The 20,027-nt window shown below is 35.8% G+C and overlaps 1 protein-coding gene across 2 annotated transcripts in view; it reads right to left on the bottom strand.

Moving 5' to 3' along the window:
- CUL3 (cullin 3) overlaps nt 1-20,027 on the bottom strand; it is a 108,766-nt gene that overhangs the window by 32,950 nt on the left and 55,789 nt on the right. For both annotated transcript variants that reach the window (XM_039469794.2, XM_074398957.1), the window contains 3 exons: nt 5,784-5,944; nt 4,613-4,727; nt 1,732-1,960 (listed from right to left, as the gene is read on the bottom strand). In XM_039469794.2, coding sequence (XP_039325728.1) covers nt 1,732-1,960; nt 4,613-4,727; nt 5,784-5,944 — 505 coding nt within the window. The remainder of the gene's footprint in view (nt 1-1,731; nt 1,961-4,612; nt 4,728-5,783; nt 5,945-20,027) is intronic.

The following is a 20,027-nucleotide window of genomic DNA, read 5'->3' as shown; positions in this document are numbered from 1 at the left end:
TGCTTGCCATGATAAGGCATACCTGACACCTTTTACATACACCTCCACACAGGTGACAGAAATGCTGTAATTCTGGCATGCTCAACAACCTCTTCATCAACATTTCCTAGCCCCTAATCTCCAGCCCATTTAATCATCCCTCCCTACACGCCCCTAAGGTAGGTAAGAAAACATTCATTCAATATCAAAACAGTACATTACATAATTTATTAATATTCACTTTGTTTAAGCAGGGCAAATGCTTTGCAAAAAGTCCTAGTCTGCCAGAGACCATTCAGGGAAGGGTCATTAAATTAGAACCTGTGGACCAAATACAGCCTGCCACCTATTTATGTAAGCTCATGAATTAAGGATATTTTTCACATTTTTAATGGCTAACGAAAAACTGAAAAGAATACTCCTTAGTGACACATAAAAATTATATGAAATTCAAGTTTCAGGGCTCATAAAGTCTTATACAAACACAGTTAGGCTTATTCATTTGCTATTGTCTTATTTTCTCACGATGACTGCATGGCCCACAAGCCATTTTGTTCACTATCTAGCCCTTTACCAAAAAAAAAAGCTTGCCAACCCTTGACTTAGACCTTAATTTTAGAAAACATGGCAAACACACTAGATGACTTGTTTTTTGCTTTTACAAAAAAGGTTTAACAGAAGAGTCTTTTAAAAAAGGAAGCCTCTTTAGCTGAAAAAAATTTTTTCATGTGGAACTTTTCAGGGATTTATCATACATACAAAAATGTAACAATTTTAAAACATCAGGTAAGGATTCCACTAGAGATAAACATGGCTCAACTTCCCACCAGCTCTCTTTTTCCCTTCTCTTGTATCCTCCTTCTCTTATAATTCTCCTCTAAAAACCTTTCGTTATTCTCTCCATAGGTCATGACCCCAAAAGGCAATATATATTTCTTTTACTAAAAGGAAGGGGATAAACATTGCTGATATTTCATCTAGGAAGTAGGACAACCATGTTTTTTTGTTTTTTTTTAATTTCCTAATACCATATCAGTGGTAAAGGCAAAGTTTTAAAACAAAGCATCAGAAATTAAGAATGGAGGATATGGTTATTACTCTTTAATTTACAACTTCTTCTAGGATACTTTTCACAATTTTTTTTAATCCCTGAAAAATAAAAATTGTGATTAAAAAAATGCTATAGTTACCTCAAAAGTGTTTTTTACTTTTATGCAATCCTCCTTCCTCCTTTTCCATTCCATAACTTCAGTGTTCCCCAAACCAATTTAATTTATTTCAACATATCAATATGGAAGACACAAGTATTTTTGCATTTTCAGCACCCTATCACAACTAAATCCTAAAGGAAAGTCTACAGAAATCTTAAGATGGAAATTTGAGATTTTTAAGATAAGCACAAAACCACAAGAAAGCCCAAACCCTTTGTTTGATGTACAACAAGGACAGGAATGAATGAGGAGCTCCTTGGCCTCACCAACACTATTAAACCTTTTATCTTCTGGATTAAGAGAAACATAAAATGAGGAGACTTAAACTGAAAGACCAGAAATGCTCAATTCATTAGAAATGTCTAAAACCTTCATTAGTAAGACAGCATCAAGCTTGGAAATCCCATGAAAGTAACAACGGAAACAAATTAACAACACACACTACAACTTCTTGAAAACTGTTACCTGCTTTAATTGTAGGAAAATTTAAAAAATATTGATATGGCAGAATAATGATTTATTTTCAATAGGTAACACTTACCTTCTGTCTTTCCATTTTTCAACATATGTACTAGCCCAGAATTCTCCATTTCTACTATAGTCTTCATGTGCTTGGAAATGAGTTCCCTCTCAACCACCTTTACAATTGGTTCTTCCGTTGATTTGTCAAGGCAGTGCATCACTCGTTCTATTTCTTCATTAATTCTAGCTTCTACTTTCTTTATATATACTGAAGCACTATTTTCTGCTAAAAATTTCTGGCTTTCCATCTGCAATTTAAAAAGGTAATTTTTTTAACATAGAAAAAATGTGTTTTTTGCTCTTAGCTGGGTTTCTACAGTGTTTATAACAAAGCAGCCTAAGTAAAATAAGAACTATTAGCATTTTGTGTAGTTTCTCGTTACAAAGACTGATATAGGCTGAATTATATCCTTTAAAGCCTTTGGTATGCATATAATACTAAATTAAAACATTTATCTGTAAGCAATGTTTTTCAAGCTGTGCCAATGTACTCCAAAAAACAGCAGAAAAAGTAAATACACACCAATGAGGGTCAAAAGTATAGAAGCATCTGACTCCAACAGAGTGGGATGTTCTTCTTTTGCTTTGTTTTAATGTAAAATAATAACCAGAAAGATTCATCATGTTTATCATAAGCTTTGCTGGCATACTGCTAGTTACTAAAGTCTTCCTGCCACCCACTCCCACTCTCAAAGGAGTAGACATACAGTAAAGTTTGAGAAATAAGAGTTTTAAAATAACTATTAATATTGTCTGCTAACACAGCTTTAGAAAAGTTCCACTAAATTTCAAATGTTACCCCAACTGATTTTAACAGATTTGACAGTAGTTTTAACGGTTATATACTGGAAGACACGTAGTCAATGTAAGTTACATATAAAATTTAGCAACATCTCTCACTTTTTTAACATAGTTTTAATTCTTGAAATAATCAAGTTCCGAAGAATAGACATTTACACACCAAACAAAAATCTTGCTGAGACATCTCTCCACTATTAAAAATAGTATATATATGTCTTCACACACACATACATGTAAATGTCACTGTAGCATAGTCTGGAATCTTGATTTATAAACAATTCTTCTATTAGTATGTTATCTACTGTAATGAAAAAATGCAAGCTAATGCAAAGATTAGAAACACTGTCAAAAATATCTACAACTAATTGATGTATTAGAAAATAAAGACCGTTTTCTACATTATAAATTAGTAATTCATAAAGCATGGTCCAGGCTCACCAATGCAGGCCACAAAGGTCTTCCTGATGGGCTATAAAACGATTTGAAGGAGGGGGTAAAAAAAAAGGCAAAAAGTCCATTCTTTCTTTCTTGATGGGTGACACCAAAATTCACCAAGATCAATTTTTGATATAACCAGTAGCTATCATAAATGACCTACTGAATTATTAAGAGTTAAAATTTTGTATTCATTTATTTTTTAAAAAGCATATCACTGGAATAAACACTTTAGCTTTCTACTAAGACATCTGTTTTGGCAACACTACAAAATTCCCACTGTTAATTGCTCAGATAGTTATGGTTTTCAGGAAAGATGCCTGGTTACAATTACCTCATAAATACAGTCTTATGTTTATTGGTACTCAGTTATTATCATCATTTCATTACAAACTAGTACCAGTTTAGTTTTACTTTTAGCAAGTTAGATGGGTTTGGAACACTGTTGCAAATTTCTATCAATAGTACTCACTGGCCTGTAATTTTTTAACCAACCACCTTTAAGGCAAATATGCACTGCAGAATCATGCCTATTCTTACATGTATTTTACATATACACCCTTACGTGTACTTTGATAAAAACTTACAGATGAGACTTGTTGGTGATGTGCTGCTATGTATTTATGGTACTTAAATAATTTATAGTATTAGATATAGTAAAAGGTTAAGGATATTTCTAAGTTTACAGTTTAATAACATACAGTTGACCCTTGATCAACACAAGTTTGAACTGCACAAGTCGTTGAAGTAGATTTTCTTCCTCCCTTGCCACCCCGAGACAGCAAGGACCAAGCCATCCTCCTTCCTCCTCCTCCTACTCAGCCTACTCAATGTGAAGACAAGGATGAAGACCCGGATAATCCACTTCCACTTAGTGAACAGTAAATTATATTTTATCTTCCATATAATGATCTTTTTTTTTTTTTTTTTTGAGACGGAGTTTCGCTCTTGTTACCCAGGCTGGAGTGCAATGGTGCGATCTCAGCTCACCACAACCTCCGCCTCCTGGGTTCAGGCAATTCTCCTGCCTCAGCCTCCTGAGTAGCTGGGATTACAGGCATGTGCCAGCATGCCCAGCTAATTTTTTGTATTTTTTTTAGTAGAGACGGGGTTTCACCATGTTGACCGGGATGGTCTCGATCTCTCGACCTCGTGATCCACCCGCCTCGGCCTCCCAAAGTGCTGGGATTACAGGCTTGAGCCACTGCGCCCGGCCCATATAATGATCTTAATAACACTTTCTTTTCTCTAGCTTTTTTTATAATACAATATGCAATACATGTAACATACAAAAAATACGCTAATTGATTATTTTATCCCTGAGGTTTCCAGTCAACAGCATGCTGTAAGTTTTTGGGGAGTCAAAAGTTTTATGTGGACTTTCAACTACACATGGGGTCAGTATCCCTATGCCCCACACTGTTCAAGGGTCATCTCTATAATTTTAAAAAACATGTGTAAGTTCAAACTCTTCAATTTGTTATTGATGAGTTGCTTAACAGAAAATGGTCAAAATGTGAGGTAGGTGTGCTGACGGGCATTTTTTTGTATATGCCCCTCCCTCAATGGGCCTCAGTCAAAAAAGGTCAAAATAGTTAAATTAGTAACTATATTAAAAACATTAAGAATATCTTAAAAGATTTATTTACATTTTGACAGATTACCTGAAAAAATTCTGCAGACATTTCCAAAAAAGGAGCCTCAAAATCTTCTTCATAGACTGATCTTCCTTCAAGACCTAAAATCATTAACATCTGGCAAGCATTTCTTATTGCGCCTCTGTTGAAAAAAGTTTTATCACTTGATAATTAAATTACATTAAAAATTCACCTAAAAATTACAAAAGAAGTAGGTAAAAATATCTTCAGGACATTTAACTTTTATTGAAGTGACCAATCTCCCATAGGCCACTCACATAAAACAAAAGGATTAGCCTAATCTTAAGCTGGAAAGCATAGCTTGACTGCACAGCTATTTGTCTCAAGGTGTTCTTATTCTGTTATAACAAAATTTTTAAAGAAAATTAAGACGTCTAAATATTTCTGTGTTTGAAAACACAGAGAGGCTATTTATCTGGAAGGAGGGAGGGAAGGAGGGAAGGAGCGAGGGAGGGAGGGAGAGAGGGAGGGAGGGAGGAAGAGAGGGAGGGAGACAGACAGGCAGATTAAGCTGTACTGCCAGACATGGGTCCAATATACAGCTACCCTGGGCAATACAATTTTTTGCACTAAATGAATTGTGGGCAATCCTGATCAAGCACCAAAGCTGAAATAAAAAGAACTTCACATGTTTTCATCTAACAGCTGCTCTGAAAACAGATGAGGAGAGAAAAAAATCTTACATTTCAAGCCACTCTAGCTGTAGCATCACCAAAATGACATTGTAATTCCCGTTATAAAGGGGGACAAGATATGGCTTAGAAGGGGCACAGCATTTCTTAGTTATTTTAGTCTATATTCAACAGTTTTCTTCAAAAATGTTTGGAATGAAGGACAGACAAAAGGCCTTAAAGAAAAATACCAAGAAAAGAAATAAAAATGGTATACAGAAAAAAAACCAAATGCTGGCATGAAAAATAGATGAAAAGCCAAAAGTGACGATTAACTGATTTGTTTGTTAAAAGCATATTAAATAAAAGCTTAGGATAGTCTCTTCTAAAAAATATAGATGTGTGCTTTCAAATTAAAGTCTAGGTAACTGTTAAGTCTGATTTAAAGTTTCTGAGGATTTTCCCAGTGTGCTGAATATTCAAACTTTTATTTATTTTAATAAAATTAAAACAGTGAATCATTCTCAAGTTTCTCAAAACCACAAGAGTAAAAAGAAAAATTTTACCTGTCTACAACTTCTCCTTTCCGCTCTCTTGCAATCATATCCAACAGAGTTTGCCGCAGATGATCCCTAATACACCCATAACGTACAACTTGATCTCGAAAAATAATTAATCCCAAATTGTAGACATTCTCCACATTATTTTGTTGTACATATACACGGTCCTACAGTTAAAATAAAGTAATATAAACATGAGGACAATTCTTGTGAACATAAGAATTATTGTGAGCTACAATAACAAAAAGAATTCCAAAAGCAATCATTTTTCAGGTGAGAAACACTTCAAACGATCTTAAGCAATGTGAAACTTTCTAGCACGTCTCAAGTTATATAAAGTTAAGTTTTTACAATTGACAATGGCTATAAATGGTGGCCCATTTACCTTAAGAAAAAGGGAAAAAAGTAAGCAAGCATCATACCCAGGAACAAAAAAGCAGAGTAGAAAAAGTAAACAATAAGGTAGGCAGATCACACTTTGTCCCCAAAGCTACAGCATATTCAAACATGGTTCGTTCTTTGAAGCAAAATTGAGTTGAATGAAGTATAGATTTATACAACTTAGGTTGTTACTGATAAAATATTAAAAGGCTCTAATGCATGTAATAGAGAAGCATTAAGTATTACATAATTAAAACACTTCTACTTACTGTCACTTCAAACAGATTATTACTTTCAAGTTCTTACCGACATGAATATAGGTATCTCAGTTTATAGAGCACAGATAATCCAGAATTTTTCGTGATAAAAACTATCTCATGCAGTACCTAAAAATCCATATTGATAGCAAAATAAACTGAAATACAACTACTGTTTTTTGTAATGCTCAGAAGGATTAGAATACAATTCCCTTCTTGTCTAAACAAGGATCTCTCTGGGCTCTGATGGGTCTGTGAACCTTCTAAAATTATGAAGTTACATGTTTGTTCACACATAAGTACACTGGAAAAAGAGCCCATAGCTTTCACCAGATTCATAAACATGAATCTATAGGTTATAGCTAATTACAAGGTGAACATGAACAGAGCTCTACCATATTAACAATGTAACCAGAATAATATTAATCAACTTTCCAAACTTTTTTTTTTCTGTTTTTGAGATGGAGTCTCATTCACTCTCATGTCCAGGCTGGAGTGCAGTGGTGCCATCTCGGCTCACTGCAACCTCTGCCTCTTGGGTTCAAGCAATTCTCCTGCCTCAGCCTTCTGAGTAGCTGACAATACAGGCGAGTGCCATCATGCCTGGCTAATTTTTGTATTTTTTGTGGAGACGAGGATTCACGAGTTAGCCAGGCTGGTCTCAAAGTCCTGACCTCAAGCGATCTGCTGACCTTGGCCTCCCAAAGTGCTGGGATTACACACGTGAGGTACCATGTCTGGCCCCAAACAATTTTAATTAAATTCTCTATGTGCAGTCCTTGCTTCATATGACATAATTCTTCCAATCTCCTTTCATTCATCTTTTATGATGATACACACCTACTAACAAGGAAAGTTATATTTTCTATTATCTTCTTCAGTGCTCACATTTCTACATTCTATATCATCTCAGCACAAGCTCACATTTTTTAAATCTTAACATCAATTTGCATGAGTTCAAAATTTTTAATGGATGACTTCAAAGTTCTTGGTATCTTAAATTCCAAGTTTCCCTCTGACCACATCTCTTCTTTCTTTTGATGGCTCCCACTCTTTCTAAACCTCCTCTTTCATCTCATATGACCTCCAGGCCCAACCTTTTCTTACTGTAATACTAATTGTGATTTACTTCTCAGCATAAAACAGTATGTACATAATAAAAACCAGCATAAATTTAATAATTCAAAAGCAACAAGAATCCCTTTTATTATAAAAACAATCACTATTATTGCTTAAATTAACTTTTACAAATGTGATTTATATATATATATATTTTACATATGTTTATATATAAATTTCTATTGTATAGGAAAGCACCAGAGACAGGAAAATATCTTTTACACAATGTGATCAAAACCACTATCTGAATGGCTAAAGATGGGTAGTAAAACAGGGAAACTATTAAACATACACACACTCTTGCATCTTAAATATTTTAAATTAAAAATATAAATGTTCACTCAGATATTGGGACTTTTTTTAATGAGTCTTGTGACTGAAGTTTAAGATTGTATACTTACAGGCTGGGAGTGGTGGCTCACACCTGTAATCCCAGCATTTTGGGAGGCCAAGACAGTCGGATCACTTGAGGTCAGGAATTTGAGACCAGCCTGTTCAACATGGTGAAACCCTGTCTCTACTAAAAATACAAAAATTAGCCAGGCATGGTGGTGTGCGCCTGTAGTCCCAGCTACTTGGGAGGCTGGGGCAGGAGAATCAGTTCAACCCAGTAGGTGGAGGCTGCAGTGAACTCAAGACTATGGCACTGTACTCCAGCCTGGGGGACAGAGCAAGACCCCATTTATTAAAAAAAAAAAAAAAAAAAAAAAAAAGATTGTGTGCTTTTAAACATTCATACATAATAAATTGTCTAGCATGCCTACTTCAGTTTCATTAAGCTGAAGCAAGAACTAGAGGCATTTGTGAAGTAATCTGAATGTTCTTTCAAGATTTCTTTTTTTTTTACTATTTTCAGTCCGATTTAAATTACCTACACTTAATTCAAACCAGTATGTAGCCATTTGCTTTTATGAAGTCTTTCCAAAGCATTCAATCTAGCTTGACGAACAAAAAACGATTTTTCATAAGATTTTATTGATTTACACAATATTAAATTATATATTAATAAGTACAATTAGAATAAATAGGTTTGTAAAAGACAACAGAACTTCAATAAGCACAAAGTTCAATTGGTAAGTGAAGAATATGGAAGACTATATTAGAAAAGTAGCCTAATAGTAGTTATAGAAACTTTTATTGGGATATGCAGCTAGAATAGAAAGTACTGGTAATTCTGACAAGTCCTTTTTTCACTCCTGCTTTCAGTCTCTATAAATTCCCTTTTCTGGGCATTTCACTTAATTATCCTGTAAAATGTAATCTTTTGTGTCTGATTTCCTTCACTAAGCATAAAGTTTCTAAGGTTTATTCATGTCATAACATATAACAGTATTTTCTTCTTTTTAGGCTACAACAGCACTCCATTGCATAGACAGACCACATTTTGCTTACCCATCAGCTGACAGATTACCCTGGGTTGTTTCCATTTTTTGTCTATTATGAATAATGTGGCTACAAACATTTTGGTACAATATTTTGTGGACATATGCTTTCATCTTTCTTGAGTGGATTCTAAGTGAGCAATTACTGCGAATGTATGGAAATTATCAAACTTTTCTGAGGGAGGGACACCTATCAGTTACGGTAAACTTTTTAATATAAAACTTCTAAGAACAGTAAGAGTATTTGATGTGAAGTTAGGAATTCCCTATATGATCCTGGCTTTACTGTTAATTGGCTATGCTCCCTTAAGTAAAGTCATTTATTCACTGTGGCCCTCAGTAAAAAAAGAGCTGACAAAGATAATCTCTAAGACATTAATATTTCCTATAAATCTTAATCCTCTCACCAAAAAGTAACATACATGCAGGATCAAATTCAAATACAAATCCACTTCACTACTTCTTCCCTTTCTATTTGTTATGGGTCTTCCACAGCTTGGATTTCCCATCCAAACTCTTAGCACAGTGATGTATCACTACTAAACGAGTTGAATCTATAACCCTATGGCCTACAATGTCTGTTATGTCAAGCCCTCCAGCAAAAAGGCAGCAAGACATTAGGCACAACTGATGAATTCTTCAAGTATGCTGTGTATGGAGGAAAACAACGCTTCAGTAAAGAAAGCCAAGGCATGTAATGAGAATACAGGTTTGACCACCCTAATCCAAAAATCTGAAATCTAAAATTCTACAAACTCTGAAACTCTGAGAGTCAACATGATGCCACAAGTAAATTCCACAACTGACCTCATTCATCAGGTTGCAGTCAAAACTTTATTTCATGTACAAATTACTTAAAATATTGTATTAAATCACCTTTGGGATATGTATACGCAGTATATATAAAACATAAATGAATTTCATGGTTAGAACATGGGTTCCATCCCCACAATCTCTCATTGTGTATATGCAAATATTCCCAAATCCCCCGAAAATCAAAAATCTGAAAACACTTATGGTCACAAACATTTCGGATAAGAGATAAAATCAACCTGAAGCTGGAGGGTATGGGCAGAACATAGAATGTTTAAAGCCATGGGACACTGTAATACAAGAGCTAAGTCTTTGTCTTTCAAATTGAAACTGTCAGGAAATGTATGATTATAATTAAAGAAAAATTTGTTCCAAGCCAAATGTCCATCAACGATAGACTGGATAAAGAAAATGTGGCACATATACACCATGGAATACTACGCAGCCGTAAGAAACGATGAATTCATGTCCATTATAGGGAAATGGATGAATCTGGAAACCATCATTCTCAGCAAACTGACACAAGAATAGAAAACCAAATACCGCATGTTCTCGCTCACAGGCAGGTGTTGAACAATGAGAATATGTGGACACAGGGAGGGGAGCATCACACACTGCGGTCACTTGGAGGGGGCTAAAGGAGGGACAGCATGGGGTGGGGAGGGATAATGTGGAGAGAAATACCAGATATAGGTGATGGGAGGATGAAGGCAGCAAGCCACCTTGCCACGTATGTACCTATGCAACAATCCTGCATGATCTGCATATGTACCCCAGAACCTAAAGTACAATTCAAAAAAAGAAAAAAAGAAAAATTTGTTAACCCTAATATTTCATTATAGATAACAGAGAGCTAATAAATGAAGTAGAGGAAAGAAACCTAAGTGTGGCCATATAAAACTATTAACAGTAATACTAAATAATCATTTATTTTAAATATCTGACACGTATGATTAATTACCATCAAGTAAAATAAACGGTATAGATGTGTAACCCTTGGGTATTTATGTGTATATACGTTAAAACAGAAATGTATACATATATTCACAGTAAACTTGTGATTTGCACATGATATAATTCTAATATCATTTAAATTCCTGTGAGATTTTAATTTTTATGTGTCTATTTTTTAAGATTTTCTTAAAAGTCCCAACTCCAGTTAACCTCTAACCAGCAATCTCAAAGTATGAACAAGACGTTAAAAGACCTTCCGAAAGAGAAAAAAACATTAAAGACTGACTTTAAAATGTTTTAATCCCAGGCTTTACCCAAAATGTAGTATGAGTCTCACATTAGTTACTTATCTACTAAAGAGAGCTTAGCAGAGATAGAAAGTTGGTGGCTGCTTCTATTTGCCTTTTTAAGCAAAAAAACAGGCATTTTAAATATAAAATGTTCTGAAAAACATGTTTGAAAGCCTAATGTGAGTCAAGCATTATATTTACATAAAGGGATGTGTTTCATCACCACAGAGTTAAATCACATTTTAAATCTCTATTTACAGTTCTCTCTCAAGAGTTGCTAATCCTTGGCCAAGCTGGCCTGCGATGAGCAAGAACTTCCACAAGCTAGGTGGACCTGTGGTGAGAAAAAGGAGCCAATGGTGGGAGACCCACGTCATGCCCACCTTTTCACAGCTGGTTCTGCATCTGACTTCATCCATATAGTAAGCTTGATAAACCAACTTCATTTGTAACATAAGGACTTCATTTGTAACATAACATCTATCTCACAATGCTCTTCCACTCATTTCCACTTCTAGTCCTGAAAATAAATAGCTTTTAAGACCAACTTCCCTGCCAAGAACTACAAAGGCTGGATAAAAAATACAAAAGCATCACCTGTTTTAAAACATCAACTAGGACAGGCAGGTCTCGAGTGGAGAGAGATGGAGTCTTTCTAAGCCACAAGAAAAGGAAAGCTCAATCAGGTGACCTCCATGTAAAACTCCTGCAAATGCTTACTCAAGACCTAGGGCTCTTTGCATGCCCAGAGGACATGAGGACACCAACAAACAAAATGCTTGGCCCTACAAGACCATAGTACTTCCACCATGTTGGCAAAGTTGTGCCTTTTCCTCTTAACCCACCAACATATCTAAATAGTTAAATGATATATAAGAAATCAAATTCAGCACACAAAAGCATGCTGAAAGGTGTCAAGACACACTATGCAAAAATACAGTTCCTACTGAAACTAAACTGACACAAACTCAAGGGGTGTCTCTTCAAGTGCACTAAACAGCTTCATTACACAGGGAATGGCATTACAAACAACCAAAATAAAATTTAGAAGTTAAAACAAAAACACATTTGAAAATGAAGTCCAAAAAAACAACTTAATGCTTATTACTTAATTTACCTGCAAGAAAAAGTTTAGCATGCATTTCTATAGTCATTATGTTACAGAAAAGCAAACTAGGGTAAGTGAGTTCTGGGCACAATCAATAGTGCACCCAAGAAAAGAAACAGCTTAAAAATCATTAAATTATCATTCCTATCTAATGTTTTATTTGTAACTGAGTAAACAGGTGTTTGAGAGGCAAATTCTAAAACTAACCTTTGGGTCACATTCAACTCTGAAATGCAACAGTCCTCTGGTTCTATTATAAAGTTTAAGGGAGCTTTTAATAACATGTTTGCAATGTCCAGTAGTTCAGTACTTTTAATATTACTACTAGTAGACCAAGAATGATTATCTATTAGTATTCATTCACCTATACTTGCCACACATATGGCCAATAGTAGCTATTTGTTTAGGGGGGAAAAAAAAAGTTAAAAATGTAGTGAATTGCTGTGAAAGTTGGTTTTTCAAGACGTCAAGCTGGTTAATCAAACTCTTAAATAGTTCTTCTTTCAGTTTCTTATCCTCATACTAAGAACATCTAAAACTGTTTTTGCCTATTACTGTAAAAGAGGATAGGAAAAAACAAATGTAAACAGGGTTAAAAAAAATCTTTACAAAGCTAGTAAGCTAGAGATAAACCTGAAGAGTTAGAATCATATTTAAAATTTTTTTAAAAAGAGGCAAAAACTCTATGGCAAGTCTGTCAGAACATGTTAGAACCTGCCTTACCAAATTTAATCACTAGGGTAATCCTCTATTAACAAGTAATAAAATATTTTCAAACAGAGTTCACTTTCAAGTCATGAAATAAATACAGATTTAAAAGGTTTAACAATGAAGACAGAAATAGAGAAATTTTAAATGAGCAGAAAAGTAGCAAAAAGTTTCTACTGCAGGGTCATAGGAGGGGGGAAAAAGTCTAATCACAATTAGATCAAAGTTTAAAGAACTGGCTTAATACTTTCCAGGGTGCCAGTAACTGACTACATTTTTAAAATAGCACCAGGAACATATAAATTAGTAAACTGTACAGACAGATTAACCTTTCTAGATATAAAAATATTACTGATAAATTTGGTAGAGAAGCATAGGATATGGTGTCTAAAAACCTGGTGTAGACTTAGCCACTATTGAAAAGCTCAGAGTTTCCACCACTGTAAAATGATCTCAAAATCTTTCTCAGGGGTCTGAAAATTAACAAGAAAAACATAGTTGTGAAAAAATTCTATTTAAAAATAATTTCCATTTATTTTAAGAATTGTGAAAAAATTCTATTTAAAAATAATTTCCATTTATTTTAAGAATTGTCTACCAAGATATTAGACAAATCAACACCATGTTTCTCTAAAGTTGTGTAAATTGCAGTAATTCATAAAATAAACAGTGTTCTGTACTTCAAATGCAATCATCTAGAGGTCAGAGGGAAAAAAAAAAAACAGTTAATCACACTTTGAGGTCTTGGAGCAATGAATTTATAAGACTATTTTTTAGGAAAGAAGACCTGTATTAGAGAAGCAATACCATTCAGTGGTTAAGAGCACTGATTCAAGAACCAGATAGCCTCTGTTTCAGTCTCGTCTTTGCCATTTACTAGGTGCGACCTTAATATCTATCTCAGTTGCCTCATCTGTAAAATAACATCCACCTCAAAATGTTATTCCACCTTTAGTACTGAAGAAAAGCTTTTGTAAGACCAAATCCCCTGGAAAGAACTACTACAAAAGCTGGATGAAAACAAAAAGCTACTACCTCATACCTATTAGAAGAGTTACTATCAAAAAACACAAGAAACAAACAAACAAAAACCCCCAAAACGAAAATAACAAGTTTTGACAAGGATGTGGAGAAACTGGAGCCCTCATGCACTGCTGGTAGGAACCTAAGGTGGTACAGCTGCTGTGGAAAGCAATATAGCAGTTCCTCAAAAATTAAAAACACAATTACCACAGGCTCCACTAATTCCTCTTCTGGGTATATACCCCAAAGAAATGAAAGCAGTCTTGAAGAGGTATTTGTACACCTGTATTCATAGCAACATTATTCACAACAGCCAAAAGGTGCAAACAACTCAAGTGCCCATCGATAGATGAAAAGATAAACAAAATGTGGTCTACACACACAATGCGATATTACGCAGCCTTGGAAAGGAGATAAACTCACATATGCCATAATCAGATGAACCTTAAGGACATGCTAAGTGAAAAATGCCAGTCATAAAAGGACAAACAGCTTATAATTCCACTTACATGAGGCAGTAAGTGATCAAATCATAAACAGAGATATGGTAGTTGGCTGAGGCTTGGGGGAGGGGAAAATGGAAAGTTACTGTTTAGTGGGTACAGAGTTTCAGTTTTGCAAGATGAAAATAATTCTGGAGAGGATGGTGGTGACAGCTATACAACAAGGTGGACCTACACTTAATAGCTCTGAACCGCACACTTAAGGGTAAGAGTAAATTTTATATGCAATTTACCAGAATTAAAAAAAAAAAAAAAGAAAAAAAAAAACTAAAAATCCCCCTGTTTAAAAGCATCAAAGAATAACAAAGGCAACCTAGACTTGTGGGGTCAAGATTCCAGAGAAAAGGCAAATAAACTGAGAGAAGCCAGCCCCACACGAGCCTTCACTGGTTCCCTTCAGTCACTTGCTGAATTTGGAGGACTGGAATTAAGAGCCCCAGCAGAAAGTCAAAAGTGGGGTTGGTTTAAAGCAGCTAGGACTTAAGAGGTCAAAGTTCTGAAGAGGCGAGAAATGAAAAGAATCACAAATTCTGCAAGCAGTTTTCCACTGAGATGTTTACTGATACAGCACTCTAGGCAAAGGGTAATGGCACCAAGAATCCAAAGTATCAAAGGGATACCGAAGATCTGTGTTGAACAGACCAAAATTAGAATCCTAGGAACATTACTTCAGAAGGTAACCTGGCAAACACCTCAGGCTTTCTTTCAGTTCAGGTCCCAAAAGAACTATTCTCTGTGAATAGGTATATCCTGGAAATAAAGGCAAACTGGTAACAGACGAACACTAACAAAGCTTAAAAGCTAGTCTCAACTAGAGCGTGGTGATCTGACTGTACTTTACCTGTCTGCCGAAACAAAATTAAATTTACTTTGGAGGAAGGTATCATCCAAGGCCTCCACAATTTTTCATACACAAAATTGGAATTCAAATTCTAAAACACCACGCTTGCCCCTTTCCCCCACAAAACAAAACAAAAACAACCTAGGATCAAAAGTCTGAAAAACAAGGGGGAAAAACCCCAGGAAGTCAAAATGTTCTAAGATTTTTACAATACCCAGAAAGTAGTGAGAAAAAAACAAAAACAAAAACATAATGCACATTATAATCTCTAAGGTAACTACTAAGGTAATAGTAACGTAAATAATAAGCTAATGGGGAGGGTGGGGATAATAAAATACATTTATTAAAGAAAGCAAAAAAAAAGCTGAGAAAGTAAAGAACAGATGAGACAGAAAAAAAAAGGATAGTAAATTTAAATCCAAATATATCAATAATTACTTTAAATGTAAACAAACTAAATGCTTTAATATACGGAACAACTGATACACCTTAAAACTCTGGGTTTATCATAAATTCTATTACACAGAGTCAAATAATATAATTCTTTTGCACTGAGGTGTAAGACACAGCACAGTGGTGAAGATCATGAGCTTTAGAATCAAATTCTAACTTCAAATTTGAATCAAAATCAAACACTGCAAATTCAAAGGCTTAAACTCAATGTTCTACTCCAGTTATTTATTAAGTATATGATTTTGGCAGGTTAATCTCTCTAACCTCAGTTGTTAATCTTTCTTTTTTTTTTTTTTGAGACGGAGTTTCGCTCTTGTTACCCAGGCTGGAGTGCAATGACGCGATCTCAGCTCACCGCAACCTCCGCCTCCTGGGTTCAGGCAATTCTCCTGCCTCAGCCTCCTGAGTAGCTGGGATTACAGGCACGCACCACCATGCCCAGCTAGTATCTTTCTAACCTCAGTTTTTCATTCACAAAAATTTTAAGGTCAAGTATTTAAAACATGTGACACAGTGATACAGGTATGTAATAAATAATATTTGTTACGTATTTGTAAAAATATTTTTACTCTTTCAAAGAAACACTTTTTAAAAAAAAATTTATGGATTTCCCAAAGTGTTGCTTAAAAAAAAAAAGATACTGTGAGGATTAAATAATTCAATATACATAAAGAGTTTAAACAGTGCCTGCCATAAACAGTGCCTGCCATGCACCAAGGGTGAAAAAGTGTTATCTGCTATTCTGTGTAGCAGTATTGAGTAGACTCATAGCCAAGGAAGGCCTACATTAACCCATTTTAAGAGTTTCTAAAGAAACTGTGATCAACTTAATCTTCCCACATCTCCTGTTTTCTTCCTTCATTACCGTAACTCCTCAGACACCACATCTAGCTGCTCCCTTTCAGTTTTAAGATGGTATATAACTTTAGAGCTAAAAGAACTCTTAACATTTAAAATGATCTAACCAACATATCCTTACAGATTTGATTGGTAAGTTTCAGGCACCCATAAACCCCTTGAAACTGCACAAAGCATTGTTCTGTGGTATATGGATGCACATATGCCTGCCTCTTCTAGGAGAGAGTCCATGAAATATGATCATTCTCCAAAGGATCTATGACTCCCAAAAGATAAGAACCAGAGCTCTTGTCCAATAATTTTACAGATAAGGAAACAAGAGTCTTGAGGGGTTAAGTAACTTAAGCAAATTAAAGACAAAGCAGGAACTAGTTTCTTAATTCACATTAAACATTTTTCTCACTACTCCAAACTTCCTATATAGATTGGCAGAGTCCATTTTATGTACAAAAGTTCATTCCCTTTATTCCATCAATAAATAACATGCTGTATTTCTGGACTGGCTATTGTGGTTCACACCCGTTAATTCTAGCACTTTGGAAAGCCGAGGTGAGCAGATCACCTGATGTCAAGAGTTTGAGACCAGTCTGGCCAACGTGGTGAAACCCCGTCTCTACTAAAAATAGAAACAATTAGCTGGGCATGGTGGCGGGTGCCTGTAATCCCAGCCACTAGGGAGGTTGAGGCAGGAGAATCACTTGAATCCGGGAGGTGGAGGCTGCAGTGAGCCGAGACCGTGTACTCCAGCCTGAATGACAGAGGGAGACTCTGTCTCAAAAAAAAAAAAAAAAAAAGAAAGAAAGAAAGAAAAGAAATAATGTGTTTGGTGGTGTAAACACGGAATATTTGCCTTCCTAAACTTAATGTCATGGACTGATAAAATAAATCATCACTGCATACACACAGAAAACAGTTCACAAGGCACAGTGATAAAGTTTATGGTTCCACCTGGGAGGCAGAGGTTGCTGTGAGCCAAGATTGAGTGGCACTGCAGCAGAGTGACAGAGCAAAACTCAGTCTCAAAAGAAAAAGTGTATCGTTTTATTAATCTGTTTCATATAGGATCTGAAAAATATTAAATAATGTTTTTAAATAGCAGGAAAAATAAAACAAAAGAAACAGGAATATAAGGCAAGGAAGAAACCGTTATTATCAGGCACCGTCTGTTTTTTTTGAGACGGAGTTTTGCTCGTTACCCAGGCTGGAGTGCAATGGCGCGATCTCGGCTCACCGCAACCTCCGCCTCCTGGGTTCAAGCAATTCTCCTGCCTCAGCCTCCCGAGTAGCTAGGACTACAAGTGTGCGCCACCATGCCCAGCTAATGTTTGTATTTTTAGTAGAGACAGGGTTTCACCATGTTGACCAGGATGGTCTCGATCTCTTGATCTCGTGATCCACCCGTCTCGGCCTCCCAAAGTGCTGGGATTACAGGCGTGAGCCACTGCGCCCGGCCAACCAGGCACCTTCTTAATCTTTACAGTATTTCATGATGTCCTGGTTTCTCTGACATAAAGACCTAGTACTTGGCTTCTGACCTAACTATAAAAAAGATGCCGGGAAATTGGATCCTGTCAGTCATAGATAAAAATTGGAGCACATATGGGAAAGCCTGTCTTTAAGACCCTTCCTTACAAAAGCGAAGTCAGTCAAAATGTTGAAAAGGTGTAAGGCTCAATAGCCCAAAAGTCACTGCATCCTGTTTTCTTCTAGTACATCATTCTAAAACCAGAGAAGGTGTCAGGAAAATTTTTAATCAATCTATCTGTGCTTTTCCAGAATACAGTTATTTTTCAAACTTCTCTAAATGTATAGCCTAGACTACTGTGAAGAAACGTTTAAAGAGCTAAAAATCATCAAAATCTACAGAAGAAAACACAGACTTATAGGCTCCACCATTTGTATGTTCTCATCCTACCTTCCGGCCTCCAAAAAGGCACACAAATTCTTCATGGTAGCTTTAGCACATAGCTTATAGCATTCATCTCAACTCTGCTCCTTGCCACCTATTACCTTTGGTAACTACAACATTCATACTAAAGAGCAATCTGGCACACTCCTTACAGATGCCTAAATTTTAATCTTCCATTTTATCAAGATTCCCTTCAGCCACATACTGATATGAGCAAACGCTGAACCTCATCATTGGAAGACATCAAATAACTCTGGCATTGAAGATCATCTTTCTTTTCCCACCTCTCCTACTTTGTTTCACTTGAATGATCCTGCTTTTCTCATTCTCACTGGATCTCCAGGTCTATTGATCCCAAATACGTAATACTTCTATTTCCTGGACCATGAGATTCACTTGCTTCCTTTAACAGCACAGACCCACAGCAACCATTTCAAAAATGCTACTACCTTAGAATTCTCCCCAACACCCAACAGGGAAAATTCTGTCAGTGGGTTTTCCTTATTTTGAACATTCTTTTCTGAGGCTGCTAAGTACCCTGGAAAAAGTACAAACTCTGCTAACTGGCTCCACTACACAAAATTTGTGCCAATTCACCTAAATTATCCCCTCACAACTACAGATAATCCATTTATTTACACCTAGTTGACCACAGCAGAGTGAGCATTCCATTTTTTTCTTGTATGTTTTTTATTGCTGCTGTAAAAATCACCCCATTTGTGGTTTATTCTATTCTCTTATAGTTCTAGAATTCAGAAAACTGAAATCAGTTTCAGTGGGCTAAAGTGAAGATGTTGGCAGGCCTAGTGCCTCCTGGAGGTTCTTAGGGAGCATCCATTTCCTTGCCTTTCTAGTGGCCATCTGTCTTCTTTGGCTAGTGGCCCCTCCTCCATTTTCAAAGTGCATCACTTCCGTCTCTGTTTCTACAATCCTATCACCTTTTCCGATGATTGACTCTTGCATCTCTCTGGTAAGAACTAGTATAATTACATCAGGTCCAGGGGAACAGCCTGGGATCATCTCATCTAAAAACCTGTAACAGGATCACATCTGCAAAGTTCCTTTTGCCATATAAGGTAACATTCCTAGGTTCCAAAGATTAGTCATGGACATATTCTGGGATTGGGGACTGGGGGGCAGCCTACCACACTTCTCAAGCACTCAACAACTCACATGCTTCTGTCACCCTAAACTGATGGTCCTATCTTCTACCTTACTAAAGCAACTAGAACACCAAAATAAGAGTTCCTCGGCTTCTCTCGTCTCCACTTCATCTCTTTACCCATCCTTGATGACTTTCCAAATAGCTCGAGGAAGCAGTGACCCTCTTTTCTTGGGTTACTCTCTCCCCATTCCTTTGAATGTATTCCCTCTAATCTCCTTTCAAAATAATTTGCAATACTACTGTACTTTTGCTGTTTGTGAAAATGATTAGAAATACAGAAAAATTCAAGAAGAAACACAAAAATACCTTTGAAATTCTCCATAAAGTTTTATGCAGCAATTCTTCTAAGAACCTTAACAGAAGATCAAGATAGAAAGTGGTTTTGTTCCCTCTGACATTAATTGTAATTGCTAGAGTAGCCTATGGAATACTATCTATAATTTTCCCTTAATATTATATTCATTTTTATAGCTTGAAAGAAAAAAA

This window comes from Saimiri boliviensis, chromosome 5, assembly GCF_048565385.1.
Source record: "Saimiri boliviensis isolate mSaiBol1 chromosome 5, mSaiBol1.pri, whole genome shotgun sequence".
In the NCBI taxonomy this organism is placed as follows: domain Eukaryota; kingdom Metazoa; phylum Chordata; class Mammalia; order Primates; family Cebidae; genus Saimiri; species Saimiri boliviensis.
Note: the sequence above shows the minus strand (reverse complement) of the source record. Positions and strands in the feature narration are given on the sequence as shown.